Source organism: Ramularia collo-cygni, assembly GCF_900074925.1.
Source record: "Ramularia collo-cygni strain URUG2 genome assembly, contig: RCC_scaffold06, whole genome shotgun sequence".
NCBI classification, from domain to species: domain Eukaryota; kingdom Fungi; phylum Ascomycota; class Dothideomycetes; order Mycosphaerellales; family Mycosphaerellaceae; genus Ramularia; species Ramularia collo-cygni.
In genome coordinates this window covers 1,246,684-1,264,052 of record NW_019716260.1, presented here as the reverse complement: position 1 = coordinate 1,264,052, position 17,369 = coordinate 1,246,684, and the positions used below count along the sequence as shown (strand labels likewise).

At 52.1% G+C, this 17,369-nt stretch overlaps 8 protein-coding genes; 2 read left to right on the top strand and 6 right to left on the bottom strand.

Annotated features, from left to right (window-relative positions):
- Positions 1-72: 72 nt before the first annotated feature.
- Positions 73-1,917, bottom strand: RCC_04848 (uncharacterized protein; the record flags this gene model as incomplete). XM_023770125.1 has 2 exons in its annotated part: positions 73-1,544; positions 1,644-1,917. The coding sequence occupies 2 exons, from the start codon at positions 1,915-1,917 to the stop codon at positions 73-75; spliced, it is 1,746 nt and encodes a 581-aa protein (XP_023625893.1).
- A 1,018-nt stretch (positions 1,918-2,935) lies between these two features.
- On the bottom strand, positions 2,936-4,885 carry RCC_04847 (uncharacterized protein; the record flags this gene model as incomplete). The annotated part of the gene is made up of 1 exon (XM_023770124.1): positions 2,936-4,885. One exon carries the CDS (start codon positions 4,883-4,885, stop codon positions 2,936-2,938), a length of 1,950 nt encoding a protein of 649 aa, XP_023625892.1.
- Positions 4,886-5,177: 292 nt separating this feature from the next.
- Positions 5,178-6,428, bottom strand: RCC_04846 (uncharacterized protein; the record flags this gene model as incomplete). XM_023770123.1 has 2 exons in its annotated part: positions 5,178-5,790; positions 5,842-6,428. 2 exons carry the CDS (start codon positions 6,426-6,428, stop codon positions 5,178-5,180), a joined length of 1,200 nt encoding a protein of 399 aa, XP_023625891.1.
- A 395-nt stretch (positions 6,429-6,823) lies between these two features.
- RCC_04845 (uncharacterized protein) lies at positions 6,824-8,279 on the top strand (the record flags this gene model as incomplete). XM_023770122.1 has 2 exons in its annotated part: positions 6,824-7,286; positions 7,393-8,279. 2 exons carry the CDS (start codon positions 6,824-6,826, stop codon positions 8,277-8,279), a joined length of 1,350 nt encoding a protein of 449 aa, XP_023625890.1.
- Positions 8,280-8,684: 405 nt separating this feature from the next.
- On the bottom strand, positions 8,685-10,769 carry RCC_04844 (uncharacterized protein; the record flags this gene model as incomplete). The annotated part of the gene is made up of 1 exon (XM_023770121.1): positions 8,685-10,769. One exon carries the CDS (start codon positions 10,767-10,769, stop codon positions 8,685-8,687), a length of 2,085 nt encoding a protein of 694 aa, XP_023625889.1.
- Positions 10,770-11,579: 810 nt separating this feature from the next.
- On the bottom strand, positions 11,580-12,461 carry RCC_04843 (probable integral membrane protein 25D9-6; the record flags this gene model as incomplete). XM_023770120.1 has 3 exons in its annotated part: positions 11,580-11,921; positions 11,984-12,259; positions 12,327-12,461. 3 exons carry the CDS (start codon positions 12,459-12,461, stop codon positions 11,580-11,582), a joined length of 753 nt encoding a protein of 250 aa, XP_023625888.1.
- Positions 12,462-13,430: 969 nt separating this feature from the next.
- RCC_04842 (uncharacterized protein) lies at positions 13,431-14,974 on the top strand (the record flags this gene model as incomplete). XM_023770119.1 has 2 exons in its annotated part: positions 13,431-13,559; positions 13,646-14,974. The coding sequence occupies 2 exons, from the start codon at positions 13,431-13,433 to the stop codon at positions 14,972-14,974; spliced, it is 1,458 nt and encodes a 485-aa protein (XP_023625887.1).
- Positions 14,975-15,381: 407 nt separating this feature from the next.
- RCC_04841 (uncharacterized protein) lies at positions 15,382-17,022 on the bottom strand (the record flags this gene model as incomplete). Its single annotated transcript, XM_023770118.1, has 1 exon — positions 15,382-17,022. The coding sequence occupies one exon, from the start codon at positions 17,020-17,022 to the stop codon at positions 15,382-15,384; it is 1,641 nt and encodes a 546-aa protein (XP_023625886.1).
- Between the last annotated feature and the right edge of the window lie 347 nt (positions 17,023-17,369).

Genomic DNA, 17,369 nt, shown 5'->3' with positions numbered 1-17,369 from the left:
CAAGCTAAGCTGAACGCCGTTCTGTCAGTCTATTCTGTATTGTGACCCGCTGTCGTGGATATCATTCAATCGTTAGAACGTCTTGTTGTGACTCGGTGAGCTCCTTCCTCCATGCTTGAACCACTGCCACTTGTTGTTCGAGAACAGTATCCGATTGGCGTTCCMTTGATCGTGCATCAACAGCTGCTGCTCGAAACCATTCGCAGCAAAAACATCCTCTTTCATAATCTTGGTCGTCGGCTGCGCACTGCCCACGTATTCCCATTGCACCTGTTTGAGGCCATCAGGAGAAATGTCTATTTGAAGACTCGGTGCTCTATGCGATTCATGGCCATCTACAAGTTTCCAGCCGTTCATTGGCCCGGCAGCCTTGAGACCCTTTCTCCGGCGATGCGGACGATAAGGGTTATGCTTTGGCTGAAATGTCATCGAACGCCATAACCAGCGGAAGAAAGTCTGCATTACGCTCTTTGGCTCGACTTCCCGTCCTGCAAGATCGATTCGAGCTCGAACCGAAGCGTGAACGTATTCGTTGGTTCTTGTGAGATACTCGCCAAGATATTTGCCGGTTGCGTAGTCCGTCTCGCGGTACAATCCTGGCGTACGTACGGCGGAACCGATGAGAGACTGAGGGAAAGTGTTGGAGTTGTAGACTTTGCCCATGCCCCAACCTTCGTACTCGTTCCCATCGGACAGTGTTTTGTAAAAGCGTCTCGTGTTTTTGAAGCAAGTATCGATGGCTTTTTGGTCGAACTGAATCCAGTCTAGGTAATCAAACTGCTTCGAAGTGTCTCGTGACAACCCAGACATCTGGTCCATCATCCATGCCAACGAAATGTTGGCTATTCCGTAATCAGGGTAGGTACCTCCGACATTGCTGTGTGCCCCTGGGAACCACACTTGTTTGAGATTGGTCTTGTTGCTTTCGTCATCCAGTTCCCACAGGGCTGGGCTGTATGGTGATCGATTCTCGTCCAACGCAAGTGCCTGGAAAGCATTCTCGACAACATCGCAGAGTCTTGTATCGTACCACCTGTATTCTCGTATGAAAGTGGGCAACCCGATTTGCTGAAAGATAGGGTTGATCGGTATGCCAAGAGCACCAACGGTATCGAAAACGCCAATAGCCTTGATCTGCACTTCTTGCGTCAAACCGAGGGAGAGGAGATGTCTTTTGTAGCTCGTCATATACTTGTCGATGCCATGCTCTTCTCTCTTGTGCGCCATTTTCACAGGTGGCTGATTCTTCTTCACTTCAAGCTCCTCATCTGGGTTATGCTCGCAATACACGTTGATGAATCTTGGTGTATAGTTATCATTCCCCGCATTTTCCCAATCCGAGAAGCAATCGTAGAAGAATGGCATGGCTTTGCTAGTCAGGATGCCTACTGCRGCGATGAATCCTCCAAGACTGCGGGCAGTGAACGCCCCGCGTGAGAATCCCAGCAAGAAGATGGAATCTGGGCGACTGAGCAGGTCTTCCGGGGTGTAATTGCTGGCGAGAAAAGCATAGCTTTCACGAATATTTTCTGACAGACCCAGGCCTATAGAAACGAGATGGTCAGTACTTGTCAGGGAAAACTCTCGGATGATTAATAGCGAGACAAGTCCAATCCGATGTTGCCACCTTTCACCAAACATACCTGTTCCGCCTCCTAGAAGTTGATCGTAGAGGCCAAGTCCAGTACCCACTCCGGCCTGATAGTACACAATCTGGTGATGCTTTGCATCATCTTCTGGCAACATGGCTCGCGCGATCCGGGTGATATTGGAAGGATTGCTGCTAGAAGCTCCCTTTCCAAACCCGTTGTCTCGGTCCAGCCAAGTCCCATCGCAGCACACTATGAGCTTCTTGGGAACCCTCAACTGTTGCCTTGCCTGCTGTGCGGCTTGCGAACTGAGTCGCCTCTCATCCATATTACAAGCTGGGAGGGAAGAATGAATGCGTTTGATGGAGTGAACGGGTTGGAGCAAGGTAAATAGCGCGGCACAATTGTGATATGGCGGCAGAAATGAGGAGAGCAGACGCTCTACTTAACCTTTGAGATGCGTAACTTTATCGATGCGGCCTCTTTGACTGCACTGTCCCAAATAGAAACTGGGCGGAGGCTGCTAAGAGGCGGCTGAAATCTTGGGAGGTGACCGTTTTTGATCCTTTGATGCCATTGGTYCATGGCGCTGCGACCGCTCGCCTACACCTGCGGCGGAGGTACCCCTCGTACGCAGGCCAAGAGATGTCCTCATCCTGCAGCGAGTGTCCAATAGCGGAGGCTCCTGGAGTGAGCTGATGCGGCGAAGCAGAGGGTTGGATGGGGAGACCGCACTTCTTCGACGATGTGTCTTGATCTTCGCGGGTGAGTGTGTTGAAGGAGTCGGGGAAGGAAGGAGCCCGTGCTGACACATCCTCTTTTTTGCGAATGCGGCGGAACAGCCTCCCTTGAGCTAACGAGATGAATCTTTCATTGTGTCTCGTCGCCTTCCACCAACTGGCGCTTTCAAAGACAAGTCCAATCGAATCCGTGGGGACGTCGCAAACATGGTTGTATCGTTGACTTCGGCGTCCATTTCCTTTGATGATCGCTTTGTTCTCACTCAGCCAGCTAATGAGTCAGTTTCTTGACCACTGCGATACATCGTCTACTGCATGACAGCCTCAGCCAGCCTCACAGGATCTGGCTGGCGTGACCCCGTGAACAGGCGGCTCGAAAATCGTCCTTCGAGCTGAATGATCCCTCGCCTCCTCCGGCTCATCTACTGACAAGAATAGCCGCCGAGTATGAGCGTGCGCGGGTCAGCCATTTCCCCYGACTCTATTATACTGCAGTCATAGGTTATTCGATGCATTCGTTGATCAGTGCCTTGGAGAATGAATAAGTGAATTCCTTCAAACACCACGCTTCGCTACGCTAATTCTCATATGCACATTTTCTCATAACTACACCATATCCCCTCCATTGCTCAGCCTAGGCAGGCAAATCCCAGGAGCGAAGATCTCGCCAACCAAGTCGGAGTTGACGCATACCTGCTGAGTGTTCTCATCAGGACGTGACGGAGCATCGTCCCGAGGCGACTTCACGGGCATCACCTTCAGATCCAATGGAAATGCGGAGGTCGAGATCGAGGACAGAACATCCTTTTCAGTCGGCCTCCGAACTTCCTCAAGGACAGCGCTGTCAATCTCGGACTCCTTGGTCTGTGGTTTGCTGATGGAAGCCTTCGCTTCCTCGACCTCAGTGGGGACATCAAGCGAAGTTCCGAGTGCCTCTATGTTGCTCGTCACCGCGGAGTAATTGTTGAGTTCGGACACCATTGTCTGGGGTAGTACTTGCCCGCAAGTCGAAGGTAGAGGGCTGAGATCTAGCATCGGACCTTGCGATACAGCAGCTCGTAAGCTCATCCAGACGGCGACCAAGGCCAACACAAACATCGCAACATTACGCTTGTCCTGAGCGAGGAGGAAGAGATAATTCTTCAATAGCATCGAAAGCGGAATGTCCGCCGTTCGAAACACCTTTGGAAGATCGGAATCATTTGCCAAAGTCCTCTGAACAGCTCCTGGAGGTGACTCAAGCGAGGCCGTGTTGTGCTGGATGTATCGCGCCCGCTCCTCTTCATCTGCCCTTTTCCTTTCTTCATGCGCGATGCGAACCTGCTCCTCCACGACCTCCCTGATGTGTGCCTCCTCTTCCTCTCGGCGTCGACGATCGTCCCCTTCCTCACGCTCTGCCAGGGCATCGAGTTTCTTGCGCAAACTCTCACTGATCCAAGGCAGTATCTCAACATCAACTCTCTCCATCTCAGACCAAGCCGCAGTCCAAGACGGGGCGCGCATCAAGCCGTTGGCCGCAAAGACTTTGATGCTCCACTTCCTACCACTCCTATCAATTGCAGCATTGGCACTTTTGATAGGACCGTTGCACGTCGCGCACTGATTTAGATCTTCGTCCTCAAGTCGGAACGCAACGCCAGAGTCGGTGCTCTCAACGCTACCTTCGTCAGTGGACGTGGAGATTGCACGAAAGTGTCCGCACTTGGTCACTTTCTCCTCCCTAAGCTCCAGCGCTTCGAGAAGTCGATCCTCCAGTAGTTCGTATTCCTCTCGAGGATGCGGAATCAGAATCCCGCGATGAAGGATAGTCTCCGACACCTTCGATCGTAGAAGCTGCAGGTTCTCAATCACGCTCGACGGGAGCACTTCCAGCATGCTCTCGGCACTCCAACGTAACTCAATGGGAAGTAGWGTCACATGTAGCAATACCAATGGATACTCCTTTTCCTCCATCTCGACACCCTCTTGCTGACGATGTACTCTCGATCGGGGACTCTGCTTTACAGACCGAGGCGTGCCAATTTTGGACCTTACACGCAGAGCTGATCGTCGTGGACTGCTTCTCTCATACGGCGTAGGTGAACCCATTGGTTGCGGTCTGCGGACAGACTCTGGTCTTCTGAATGTAGGCCGGTTGGAGGGTGGAGTGTATGGATGGTGCATGGCCGGCATCATTGACTCATCGTAGTCGGTATCAAACATGGAGGACTCTGGGAGAGAAGATATCGATGCTCCTCGTGTAAGAGCTGACTCTCGGCGATCGATATCTTCCTCATCGTTGTCGACTTCCATATCCGTTTGCTCGTCGAGTATGCTAGATGGAGTGACATCCTCAGTGATCTCAGTAATATCTTCCAACTGCTGCTGCCTTTCTTGCGAGTATTCGCTAACGTCTAATTCAGAATCGAACTCTGAATCGTCTTTGGGGTTGGAAGAAGAAGGTTGGCGGGAAGAATTTGGCGTCGGCATCGGAATGCTGGAGTCGACTGCATCCTCAAACACTGCAAATTTGGCGTGCTTCGGGGTTGGCGATTTGGCCTTGCTTGGGCGCGCCATTGCGCTGAAGCCGTAAGGAATGGCTCCTCAACGAACGTATCGTCTGCCACGAGGGAGAGTAATGTGGAGTGGTATCGAAACGTCTGTCTAGGATCACCGGTCTGACATCAACACGGGACGGGTGTTGTCATGGCGATCGTGACAGCTAGGGTCTTGAACAGGGGAACTTTACGCGAGGAACCTACGCATTCACTCGCACAGCCTTGTGCATATTGTGTGGGACGGTACAGTTTGAGAGGATACTTGCGCATGCCTCTGTACAAGGGCGCGCATTTGTATGAGGTAGCTTGGATTATCTGCTGCGCCTGATGCAGAAAGAGAGCACGGTGGCAGCTGCGACGCCGACCAATACGCCCATTCCGAACAATGTTCCGGAGTTCGTGCTCCGAATTTTGTTCAAAGGTTGAGGTGTGCCACTCTCCCTGTCAGCACTCTTCTGACCATACACAACATGAAGATCCATGACCTTTCTTATGCTGTCGTCCCGCATGTCGTCTTTGATCTGCAAGATGAAGGCTTGGGTGCCCTGTAAACTCCAGCCCAACACTTTTGTGAAGACCGTGGTCGTGAAGCCTTCCATGCCTGATATAGCTGAAAGCATCGTCCGGGCGCCGAGGTTCTTCTCTGTAGGATCAGTCGGCCACGTGCCCCATTTGTGCGGGAAGACAGCCTCTGTCACATTTTGCAAACCTGCCTCACGCTGGAAAGTGGAAAGGCGAGGCCCCAGTTGCAAAGGTCGACCACGCATCTCTCCAGCCTCTTCCATCAAGCGGGACCACCTGAAGAAGGGCGATAGCTCATCGAGATTATCAGACATAGGGATGGGCTTGCCCTCGATGTCAACTTGGTACTGTCGGCAGAGTGAAAACTCCTGCTGCTCTATCCACCCGCCTGGAACGAGATGCCTAGCGATCGGTTAGAGGCCACATCCCAAACATGCTGACTGGTGAACTCACTTCATCATCATCCCGATCGTCTTGTGCCAATCTGCTACGCATCCATGCACCAAGCTAAGATGAATCAAATCAAAGTAGCCTTCTGGGAATGGCCATTCCTGCTCCAAGTCGTGCACAAACCACTCTACGTTTGCGGGCTTCTTGTACGACTGGATCGGACTGATGTCCATACCAAAGATCTGGGCTTCAGGATAGGTCTCAGCCATGTCGAGGCACCATATTCCACTGCCACACCCCACATCGAGAATCTTCATATGCGCTTTGCCGGAGATGGGCGCATGGTGGAGAAGACCGCCCTTCACCTGTGTCAAGATCCAGTGTTGCTCATTGAGTCGATGTATTTCCGGCTCGTCGTTGGGCATGTAATAATGGCCAATCTTAGCAGATGCATAGCGGCGACCATGCTCATAGGTCCAATCGTATGTTGAATCCGTCTTTGAATCGATGTCGTTTTGGCTGTGACCACAATCAGCTTCAGATATGCCGTGACGGACAGGGGAGATGCACAGTTTTTCGATTTCCACAAGATTGCTGTCATGCTGATCCGCTAGCGGCGCCTCCACGCGTGTGACAGTCTCACTGCTCATGTCGGCGCTGTTACAACTCACCGTAGGAGTCGCWGTCTTGTTTGCTCTGTTTCGACTTGAAAGAAAGTTGTTGATGAGATRCAACTCCACCTACCGTCCGATGACACTACTATGTGACCTACTGTTGCAATTCTTGCGCGAATGTGCCGGACTCCACTGTGAAGAGGTTGCAGTAGTCTGCAGCTGTTGTTTGGTGAAAGAGCCAATGGTAAGGTAAGAAAGATTTGATGTTTGTGGAACCTTTGTTTGAATGCCTTATGTCAGCAGACACCCTAGCGTCGCGCTAGCGTTTCGTCTCGAAAACATCCATCTTGATGCGAGTGACATGAGCTTCTGACATCCACAAACTTCACCCATCAATATCTTCTTCCCCAAATCGACGGGGTCGCTTAACTATGGCAGACTTTCGTCGCCGGTTTGAGGAGATCCAGGAGGCTGATGCAGCTCGTACCAAGCTCATCACGGATTTGATGAACAAGGTGGATGACATGGAAAAAACGATGGACAGAAATGCCTTCGTATTGGTTCTGATCGACGGCGATGGAATGAACTTCCAAGACGACTTGGTTAAGAGAGGTATTGCGGGCGGCGAAGAGGCATCTCAGCGACTGAGACGTGAAGTCTTCAACGAATTGCGAAACAGCCCGGATTTTCGACACGACAGCAGGATTGTCATCAAACTCTATGCGAACATGAGAGGGCTGGCCAAGCTGTATACCCAATACGGCCTTCTTGCCAAGAGTGAAGACTTCAGCGACTTCATCTTGGGCTTCAACAAGAACCATCCTCTGTGCGACGCCATCGATAGTGGCAATCACAAAGAGAGCGCGGACAAGAAGATCCAGGRTGAGTTGCGAAGTGAGACGACACGAAATTGGCAGCACAAGACTGACTCGTACAGAAACATTGAACTTACATGTACATCACGTACATTGTCGGCACATTATCTTCGGAGCATCTGCAGATAATAGTTACGCCTCATTCCTTGGCTCTTTCCACGATGTCGATATCGCCACCCGTATTCGCCTTCTTGAAGGACCTCCCTTCGCCGCCGAGTTTAAGACCATTCTCCCCCGTTTTAAACAGCTCAAGTTCCCCGAGATCTTCAGAAGCACCAAAATCGACATTACCCAACGTCACCTCTCCCCGATGAAAAAAGTAGACGTCGAAATCATCCCAAAACGAAAAGTTGAGGCCCCGCGGTATCCACTGGATACCACTCCAACATTGATCGAAAGGCTTATGAACCAAAAGCCTACTCCCGCGCCACTCGAGAAGGTCACCAACCAAGCACTTCCGGATCGTACAATCCATCCCTCACCAAACAAGCCCAAATCGAATGTATTTGGTCGACCAGCATCGCCCACGAAGAACATGCCGGATACCGCGAGTGGCGGTGTAAGTCTCCGACCTCGTGAGCAGTCGCACGAGAACACTATCCTGTCTCGCCCCATCGCCCAAGTCGCGCCGACCAAAGAGCGCGTAGAAAAGGCACTGATCAGGTCAACCTTGGACCAATTAATCGATACACCACGGTCCTGCGATTTCGCCAACGTCAAGCGACGAGCAGAAGCAAAGTTAGGCGTCGACGCTAACATATGGGGCAGCTCGGAGGGTGACTTCTGGTTCAGCAGAAGCAAACAGATCATCAAGTGGACCGTAGAACAATGGCTGGAACGTACCGACAATCCACTTCCTGGAAACGCGACATGGCTTTTCAAGCACTTTCCTGCGGGCAAGTCCACATCATCGATCCTGCGAAAGTCGTCGGCGTTGGAGTGGAGGATTCAGGGCGAGCCGGCGTGGCAAACTCTCTTCGATCGGGCTGCGGCGAGCTTGGATATTACTTAACTGAGATATCCATGAGGCAGCCGTAGCGGGATCGATTCGACGGAAGGCAATGGGATCAGAGCTGTCGATGTCAAGGATCGTCAAAAACATCAGCGACCTCGACAGCTCTCTTCGTTGCTTGACGGGCGCTTTTGCTGGGGAATAGMGGAATGCGCCATCAGGCGGTCAAAGCAAAACATGGTAACGCTAGTTACTATCAAGGGCTTTGCCAGTCGGATGCTACAGTAAGGGGGCTCAGTAGTCCTTACATAGTAGCTAGCAAATTAAAATGGAGCTCACGGTCGGCATGATTCCATCTCACTATTCAATGTTACACTTATCCGTCATCAAATTTTCTGTCAATTTATTGCAAGACTAGGTAATTTTCAGCGCATGCACCCAAGCCGCTCATGAAACATGTCCTGCCTACAGACGAGGAACCCGCTTCAACCCAAAATCTTCCCGCCACTGATATGCCGGCAACCTCCCAATCTTCTCCCCAAGCCCCATCAACCTCCTCGGCATGAAACGCGGCATAACCATACCCCTCGCGCGAATAGGATCCACCATGGCAAGATCATCCCAACTATGCTGCAAACGGGGATACGGCCAGTCAGCACYCATATGTCCTAGACTACGTCGACGAGGCATACCCAAAGCTCGCTGCATAGGATCCAGACCAGCGTGACCGGGAAGCGACGAGGAAGAGTCCCAGGTTCGGATCATATCCTGATCGAGATTACCGGATAGGACCAGCTCGTTCCTCGCGATTTGAGCGTCGTCTTGAAAGGCGCGATTGCGACTGTAGAGCTCTTCGAAATTTGGGCCGTGGAGTTTGAGCAATTTTTCGTAATTGCTTATGCCGCGGCCCTGATGATTGTGATGGGAAACGGTGTATGGATCATAATCGAAAATTGGGTCGTGATGCGGAGATGGCTGTCGTTGTGGATTGTGTTGTACAAGAGCGTCGGACATCCCGTCATCTTTCTTGACCATGAATTTTCGTGCCCATTTGTGGAGCTCAGCGTGGATTGGCTCTATACTGTGATCGCTATCGTTGTAGAGGATTTTGAAAGCATCAATGGGATTATCGCCTGTCATGTCCGCATTCCACAATTTCTCCAAAGCATGATATTGCATCTCGTCGAACTTCATTTTCTCGGCGGCTTTGAAAACTTTGATGTTGGCAATGATGCTGGGTAATGCCCCTGAAGGTGGGGTTGTGTCGTCCTGAGGAATGTACACGGGAGGTCCTTTCGAGACTCTGGCACCGTTTCTGACCAGGTCGTAGTCCGAAGTCCGGTAGTTCCCCAATTGAATGAAGTCGTATATGCACTTAAACGTGTCGAAGTCACAACGAGGTATCATCAGATCGAATTGACCCAGTTTGGTGATTGGCCTTTCCAGGCTGGGGAACATCAAGCATTTTGCTCTCGGCACCATGATGCGCTTTTCATCCCACAGAAGCTCGACATAGGTGGTGGAAGGGCCTACATGCAGCCTACTATGCTGCACCAAGACACCGTCGGCATTGAGGTCGTAGATATCGATGCCTTTGAGATCCATGTGTAGGTCGATAGCACGTGCATAAGTCTCGACTTGCCAGTTCTTGATCTGCTGCCAGCTAATCTTCCGATTATCATGCATGCAGTGTGTCTGCCCATCAGCAGCGGCAGGGCCGACTGCACTTCCCCGAGGATCGAGCGAGATGTAGGTGTTTTTGGYCTTTGCGGGTGGCATCCGATTGCTGGTCAGCAGGTTGGCTGGCGCCAGTGGAAGACGGCTTTCATACTCGCGCCGCTTATATGCATGAAAGATCAAGCTCAGAACGCCATCGACACACTGCTTCGAAATATCTTTTATTGTGAGCAAGATCACTCCAAAGTGTAGTCCATCCATCAGTCTGCCATCTTGATGGTCGCCCTTCTTTTGCGCACCACAACAGACGAGGAAGTAGGCGTGAATCATCTGATGAATCAAAGCCTCGAGCAAATCGTCGATGTCCGCTTCATCATCCTCGAATGGTGTCTTGTTGAGTTCGATACATATCCGTGGAACTCCTTCTACATTGGGCGCTGACGTGGTACCGGTCGAGCAAGTCGATCGACTTCTCCAACGCAGATAAACCATGTCTTGGAGTTTGCCGCCAAATATGGCCTTGTCGAGATGATCGAAAATGTAGTATGGTGTCTTTGGACTGACCGTGCCAAGCTCTCGAACATGATCAATCGCATCGGCGACTTCAGGCTGGCTTCCAATCAAATGCCGATAGCACCAAGCCGTGGCGTAGTCCAGAGTCCAACCAAGGTCTCCAGAATAAGCAATCTTTTCGTCCAGAAAATCCGAAATGCCATCTAATTTTCTCCATGATCGTTCTTCTCTCGATGGCGGCTCTGGAACATTGGAAGCATAGGGCTGATAGGCAGGGAAGATGTGAGGATAGAAGACATCTCTCGTTCGGCAGGGTGTTGGAAAGGCAACGGCATCACGTCTGAATCGAGGCCAGTCCATATGGACAGTGAAGTAGATAGTGATGACGGTGCTACGCACAAGATGTGACGCTGCAAGTCCTGATGATACAACGGAGACAGTGGATGCTAGAAAGCTTGATATGCGTCCGCCAGGAGCAGGAGCAGGTAGTGGGCACGCAAAGGTGATGCGTTGTTGGCACCGCAGAAATGGGAGCATGWGAAGCTGTTGGGCAGCCACGCTAGGCAAAGCTTGCGGAAGGTGTAGCCGCGTGAAGAAGAGCAGATGGGCCCATAGACCAGCTGATCAGTTATTCGAGGTACCATGGTCCATCTGGTTAGCAGAGAACACTGCTTTGTGCTGAGATTTTGCCCAACGATGAGCCGGAAGGGGTTTGCGCCGCTCGCTGTGCGTCCAAACATTTATTCGATCGTGAAGAACCCAAGATCAGCGTAGGCTTGTTGAAAATCTTCAGATGCAGGGCGACGTCGCACTATCAACCCGGGAGGTGGGTTGAAGCAAACAATTTGACGCGCTTCGACACGACTGCCGTGTACGCATGGAAATGACACCCGCAGTGCCAACGTGGAGGAATTGGGTAGCTTGCCATTTCGCCGCATCTTGGGCACACCTACCTACCTCGTACTGTGGGAAGTTGGTCGAGTGTGCGACCTATCTGCTGTCAACGTGAATTCATTCAGTAGATACATACCAGGCTTCGCCAAAAATCACTGTACCGGAATACGATTATATTTTGTTATGTGTATCCCCAGCGTCTTGCCCGTCAGCGTCATCAGCCAACGTGAGAACAACACCACTCTTGCCTTCGTCTCTCGTCACCGAAAATCGCAATCAATAGCCGCCGGGAGGACCTTGACGACGGTCGTATTCGCTCCTGCCATCTGAGGTGCGGTTGTCCGCGTACTTTCTTCGCAGAGCTTGCAGTCTCTTCTTCTTAGTATGCGCGTTGATGTAAGTTCCAATCACAAATCCCACAAAGTTGAAGAATGGCACCCAGACCTCGTTTGGGAGGAAGGCTTGGGCAAATGCGAGGGCGATTGGAGAAGTGACCCAGCTGACTTTCATGACTGGCATGAAGCCAGCACGCACGGTGGCGCGGATCTGGTGGAACGTACGAGCCCCGGCAATGACGGCCATCGAGGTCRAGTAGACGGCATTCTGGATGGGCGAGATCTGTGATTTGTATCGTCAGTGCCACGCTCTCAATGTGACGAGCAATCAAAGATGGTGCTTACGATAAGGTTGGAGAGGAGGATCTGCATGATCTTGGACTTCAAGCTCGTCCGTCCGGCGAACAGCTTCTGCAGGATTGAGATCATGACATGGCCAAGAGGAGCGCTGATGAAGGCGCCATAAACGGCCATCTTGGGCACACGGCTGGTGAAGTAGTGGCCATGCTTGCTGCGATCCTTGGCGATCCACGATGCGAGGAACTCCTGGAGACCCGCGAGCGAGCCAGAAGTGAGCATCTTGGTGCGAACGGGATCATCTTGGAGCTTCTTCAGGTACCACTGTTACCGCCGTTGGGTTAGTGTCGGGTGTGGGGTGTACAATGGCAGCTTCCAGTCAGATGCGTACTGCGAGGTAGCCGTCAGGCGAGCCGCCCTTGGTGAGAGCATTTCCAATATCCCGCACGAAGCCCTCCTTCCCTCCCTTTGCAGCGTCAAGCGTTGTGCGGATCGTCTCCTTTGCTTCGAACTTGACTTGTGACATGGCTAGCACTTAGCTCGGTGAGCTGTGACCGACGCGCCGAACGTGTTTGCAGGCGCGCAATGTATCGATGGTGATCGGGGGCGGTGGGGTAGTGGCGCAAAGGAGCCTTTAGGTATTGTTGTCGTCGCAAAGTGGTGTCTGGTGGAGCTGAGGTCGCACAGGTCGGTATCGGCCTATGATGAGGACTGGACCACCGCTGTTTACCTCGCCGAGCAACCTTGTTTCGGCCGCTAAACGCGTATCCCCAGCGACGGCGGCGATCTCCTACTGTACATGGCGAGGGTTGATGATGAGGTTTCTCCTCCTTCATCGACATCACTAGWTGATATTTCGCGGTCGCTGTCTGCGCGTCCCCACTCCTCGCGCTGGCAATGGCCATGTCCAGATGAAAGACTCGTCGGTATGGGTGTCCTTCTCCCTACTGCTGCGCTGCGCGAGGGGAGCATCACAGGCCAACATGGCAGAATACCAGAATCAGGCCCCTCACTCATAGTGTGCTGTCTGGCTCCTGTCGCTGTTGTGTRGACGGCTGCTTCCTGCCGAGCATTCCGGTCACGTAGGTTAAGGTGAGGGGAATTTTGAAGGTATTCTGCGGTACGGTAGGTGACGATGGCGAGGAGCAAGAACCAAACACTTGCATTGGTAAGGTAGTGATACAAGGCAGCCATCGCACCTCCGCCCTCGACACCTTGATGCTCGGGCGAGGAAAGAAAGAAGGCGGACGGTGTTTTCTCGCCTCATTTCTCGTCACCAGCAAACCTGCGCTTCTTCTTCTTCTTCCCGCTTCATCTCTTCGTTGTCTTGGACTTTGCGCGCGAGACAAGCAAACACTCGCTTCACCCGTACCGCCCGCACCCATTGTTACAACCAGACGACGGGCGATTCTACATTCTCCCCAGACCCCAATCGCCAATCCCCAATCCACTCCCAATCGCGATTGATCGCGTCTACCACCATTCATTCACTGCCATGGCCATGTCCACTCCGCCACGTGTGCTGAGCCAGCGGAAGCCCACGCCGCCCACGGACCCATTCTGGCAGTCCACCCCACGGACCAACTCTCCCAGCTTGAATTCCCTCAAAAAAGCAATCCAGCAGGTGGGTTCCTCACACGTGCTCATTCACACTTGCACCAAACCTGTCACCCGCAATTAGAATCACCGCAAATGGCTAATCATTCGCAGGCTGTCCCGGGAAGCCCTCCCTCGCTGAATAAGATCGCGAGGGCTGTAGTTCGTCGTCCCACATGCACGCACACGACTATGAACCGGGTGTACGGCGACCATGCCTGTTCCATGTGCGGACACACTCCCGAGATCGGTTGGGTCTACGCTTGTCAGCAGGACGATCAGCTCGTGCGCGAACTGCCTCTGCCTTTGACTGTACCTTCTGCACTACCGGACGGTATCAGCTATTTTGAGGCCATGGCACGGCTGGCCGAGCACATTCACATGAGTGCAAGCATTGTACAGGGCATTAGAGCTGGAAACTACAGCTCGCAGCAGGTCGTCAAACTTCTGAAGCAGAAAGAGGAACTTATCGCGGCCATCAAAATGAAAGAGGAAGCAGCCGCTGAGCGTGCCACATCTTCTGTCAGGTTTGTTGAGAGCGAATATGGCGGCATCATCTCCTCTGTGGGAACATCTGCTCCACTCCACAACGGCCAAAACCCAACTACTGCCATGAAAGCATTGGACACGTCTACCACGGAATCTGTCTCGACACCAGTTCAGCTGACAGAAAAGTCGACGACCAAGAAGCAGCCGAGTGCCAAATGTGCATACAAAGTTTGCCAGACCTGCCGTCCGCTGTTCGAGGACCGCATGTACGCCAGCTTCGAGGCTGTCCTCAATGGCGAGTGTCTGCCATTGTCTGGGAAAGACATCCAATGCCTGCCCGTCATGAACAGCAGAGTAGCTGCAAATTTCGGCATTCGTCAGCCGCTGACCCCGGAAAGCCTCGAGTCGAACAGCAAAGACATCACCATGTGCGATAGCAATGACACCGAAGACGAAATTTCCGTGGACTGGACTCCTACCGAAGCCGGAGATTCATTCTTGGAGCACCTCAACAGCGCTGAGCTCTACCCTTGCCCAGGTCCTCACCAGTGTCCAGTCTACAGCCGCAATTCTGGCTGTGCATACGATGATGGCTTCGATGATGGCCGACGCGCCGTCAACCACGGCTTTACATTTCACACCGACGACGTTCGCATGACTGCAGAGAAGCTGCGCCAGTTACACATGCTCGACACATCGTCGACGGCTTCATCTCTCAGCCTCCCGACACCTCCGTCGGTTCCACGAATTCCACAGCTCTCCACCGATGAGGCATTCGCCGCTACTCTCAAGAAGAAGCTGGGCAAAGCCAGGTCTTCAGATTTCCCGAGAACCACCTTGCGTACCAKAGGTAGCAACAGTAGCTTTGGAAGCGAGGTCGAGGTACAGGGTGGCGTGGCGTTGACTGAAGAATCTATCGGTCGTGGAACGCCCGACATTCTCACCATTGACTAGAAGACTGCAGCACAAGTACAGATCTCTACTCGTACAAAGATACCGACATTTTCGAAGTGTATGCAGATGCCGCTCGGACTAGTAATCGGTGACAAACGTCGTCGATGCAGAGGAGCTCGGGCTTTCCACATCCGGCGCGAAGATAGAGGAAGCAGTACGCATCCGCGACAGACTAGACTAGACTGCACGGTGATGTTGGCAAGGCAGGAAGGACGACATCAGCAGATACACGAAGAAATGATCATGATGGCATGAAATTACGAATAAACGAGTTGCAAATCCATTTTCAATCTTACTTCCATGATAAACTAGAGCTTCCCTGAGCTAAGGTGTCCGTCAAATCGTGCAGTCTCCCCAAAGCCTCGCCACAATCCCAAGGTCACCCGTGCACATTCGATATCGAGCTACTAGTTGCTGTCAGGATTCTCTTCCACCATCTCGTACTCTCCCTCGTCCGACATGTCAAACTCCGACTCGTACGAGGAGTCAGTATACTCCCCGTTGTCCTCGTTTTCATCTTCATCCTCAACCGGCGCAGAGGTCTCGGCTTCATCCTCATTGGCATGACCGCTTGGAGCTGAAATCTCATCTTCACCTTCTTCGGTGCCGACCGGAAGGGCGGATTGATCTTGATCGATGCWTTTCTTCAGCACAACATGCTTCTCCTCCACAGCCGCAATCTTCGCGGCAAGAGCCTCAATCGCTTCGCTCTTGGCGGCCAACTCCTTCTCAGCGGCTTCGTGTTTCTCCGAAACATGGCGAATAATGTCATTCTTCATTGCCAAACCTCTATTCGCTGACTCGAATTTGCGGACAAGGACGGCGTTGAAGCTGTGCTGAGCCTGCACTTCACGCTCCAGGGCGAGGGTCTTTTGAACTTGCTCTTTGTGGGCAGCTTGGATTTGAGTGACGACGGAGTTGTAACGCTCCTGGATGACAGTCGTATTGCTTTGGAGAACTTCATTGCGCTGGGCAAGGGCCGAGATTGCTTCTTCCCTGGACACGGCTTTCTTGGTTAGATCCAAGATTTGCTTGTCCAGTCCGTACATGATCCGCTCGTAGCTTGCGATCTTTAGTTGTAGCGCTTGTACGGTGGAGTCCCGAGCTTGCTGCATTTTGACATCGCGGTCGAGGAGGGATTTGATGTTGGCTTTGTCCTTGGAAATCGTCTGTTCGTGGTCTAGGATTTGCTTCGAGAGTTGCGCGCGTTCATTTTCGAGATTTGCGGTCTCTTCGGCTTTGTTAGAGCATGCTTCTACCAGGAGAGATGCTCTGATCGTGGCAGTATCCAGTTTCGATTCGAGCGTGGCAATTTCATCTTGAGCCTGGTCCAACTCTTCCTCGAGATAGGCGATTTCATCATCCGTCTCAGACTCGTCATCTGCCTCAGACTCGTCATCTACTTCAGACTCATCATCTGCCTCAGACTTAACAATCTCGTCGTTGATATCTTCTTGAAAAGCAGCATCAGAGGATCCAGCGCCCTCTGTGAGAAGAACGGTCGACTCGGCCTGGGAGTCTAGCTGTGCGAATTTGTCTGACACCCTGATCCAATCTCTGGTGCCGATGTGGAATATGATGAACGCGATGAACATCTCGATCAGATAATTGTTGAAATTTCCACACGCCCACATCATGAAAAAGCCAAGGGTTCCATCGCTGGAGATTTCCATTTTAAGTATCGCTGCGGGGAGGCGCTCATCGCCCAAAGAGATGCCGTCGGAATTCTCCCAGTACGACAAGCAGGTATACATGTAGGCAGCTGCGAGAAGCGTTCCCAAGTGAGGGAATTGAGCGGCGATGCCGGAGCTCTCGTGTCCATATTTCTTGTAGAGTAGAAGAGACGTGTAGATGAGGYCAAAACCGATCAAGTGTTCGATGAAGACGCCGTTCTCCTTTACGAAGATATCAGCCCAGACAATGAAGCGGCGGCCTGCCGGAGCCTTGGAGATCACGGTGATAGCGCGTGGGATGATATTGTCCATGTAGTCGGCCAAGCGTTCGAAGTACGACGAGACGCGAGTCCTGAGAGAGTTGATGGTGTCCATAGCGGCGTTGTAGCTAGCACAGTTGGTATGAGATATGAGTGTGGGAATGATCTGGGAGTTTTGATACTAGCGTTGTGAGATGCGTATGAATGAAGAAGGAAAGTCGGGAATCTCGTGGCATTTAATCCGCAGAAAGTGCTGGCGGAATTACCGGTTCATTGAAATATGGAAATGTGCGTCCTTAACTCGGTACCGCAAAGTCTATGCTTGAGCCTGTGCCGAGTTATCGTTTCGACTCTGAACCATTGGGTGGCCATGACTGAAAGGTGTCTTGAGTCTAGGACAAGCAATAGGACAAGCAATAGGACAAGCAATAGGACAAGCAATAGGACAAGAGATCTGCATGC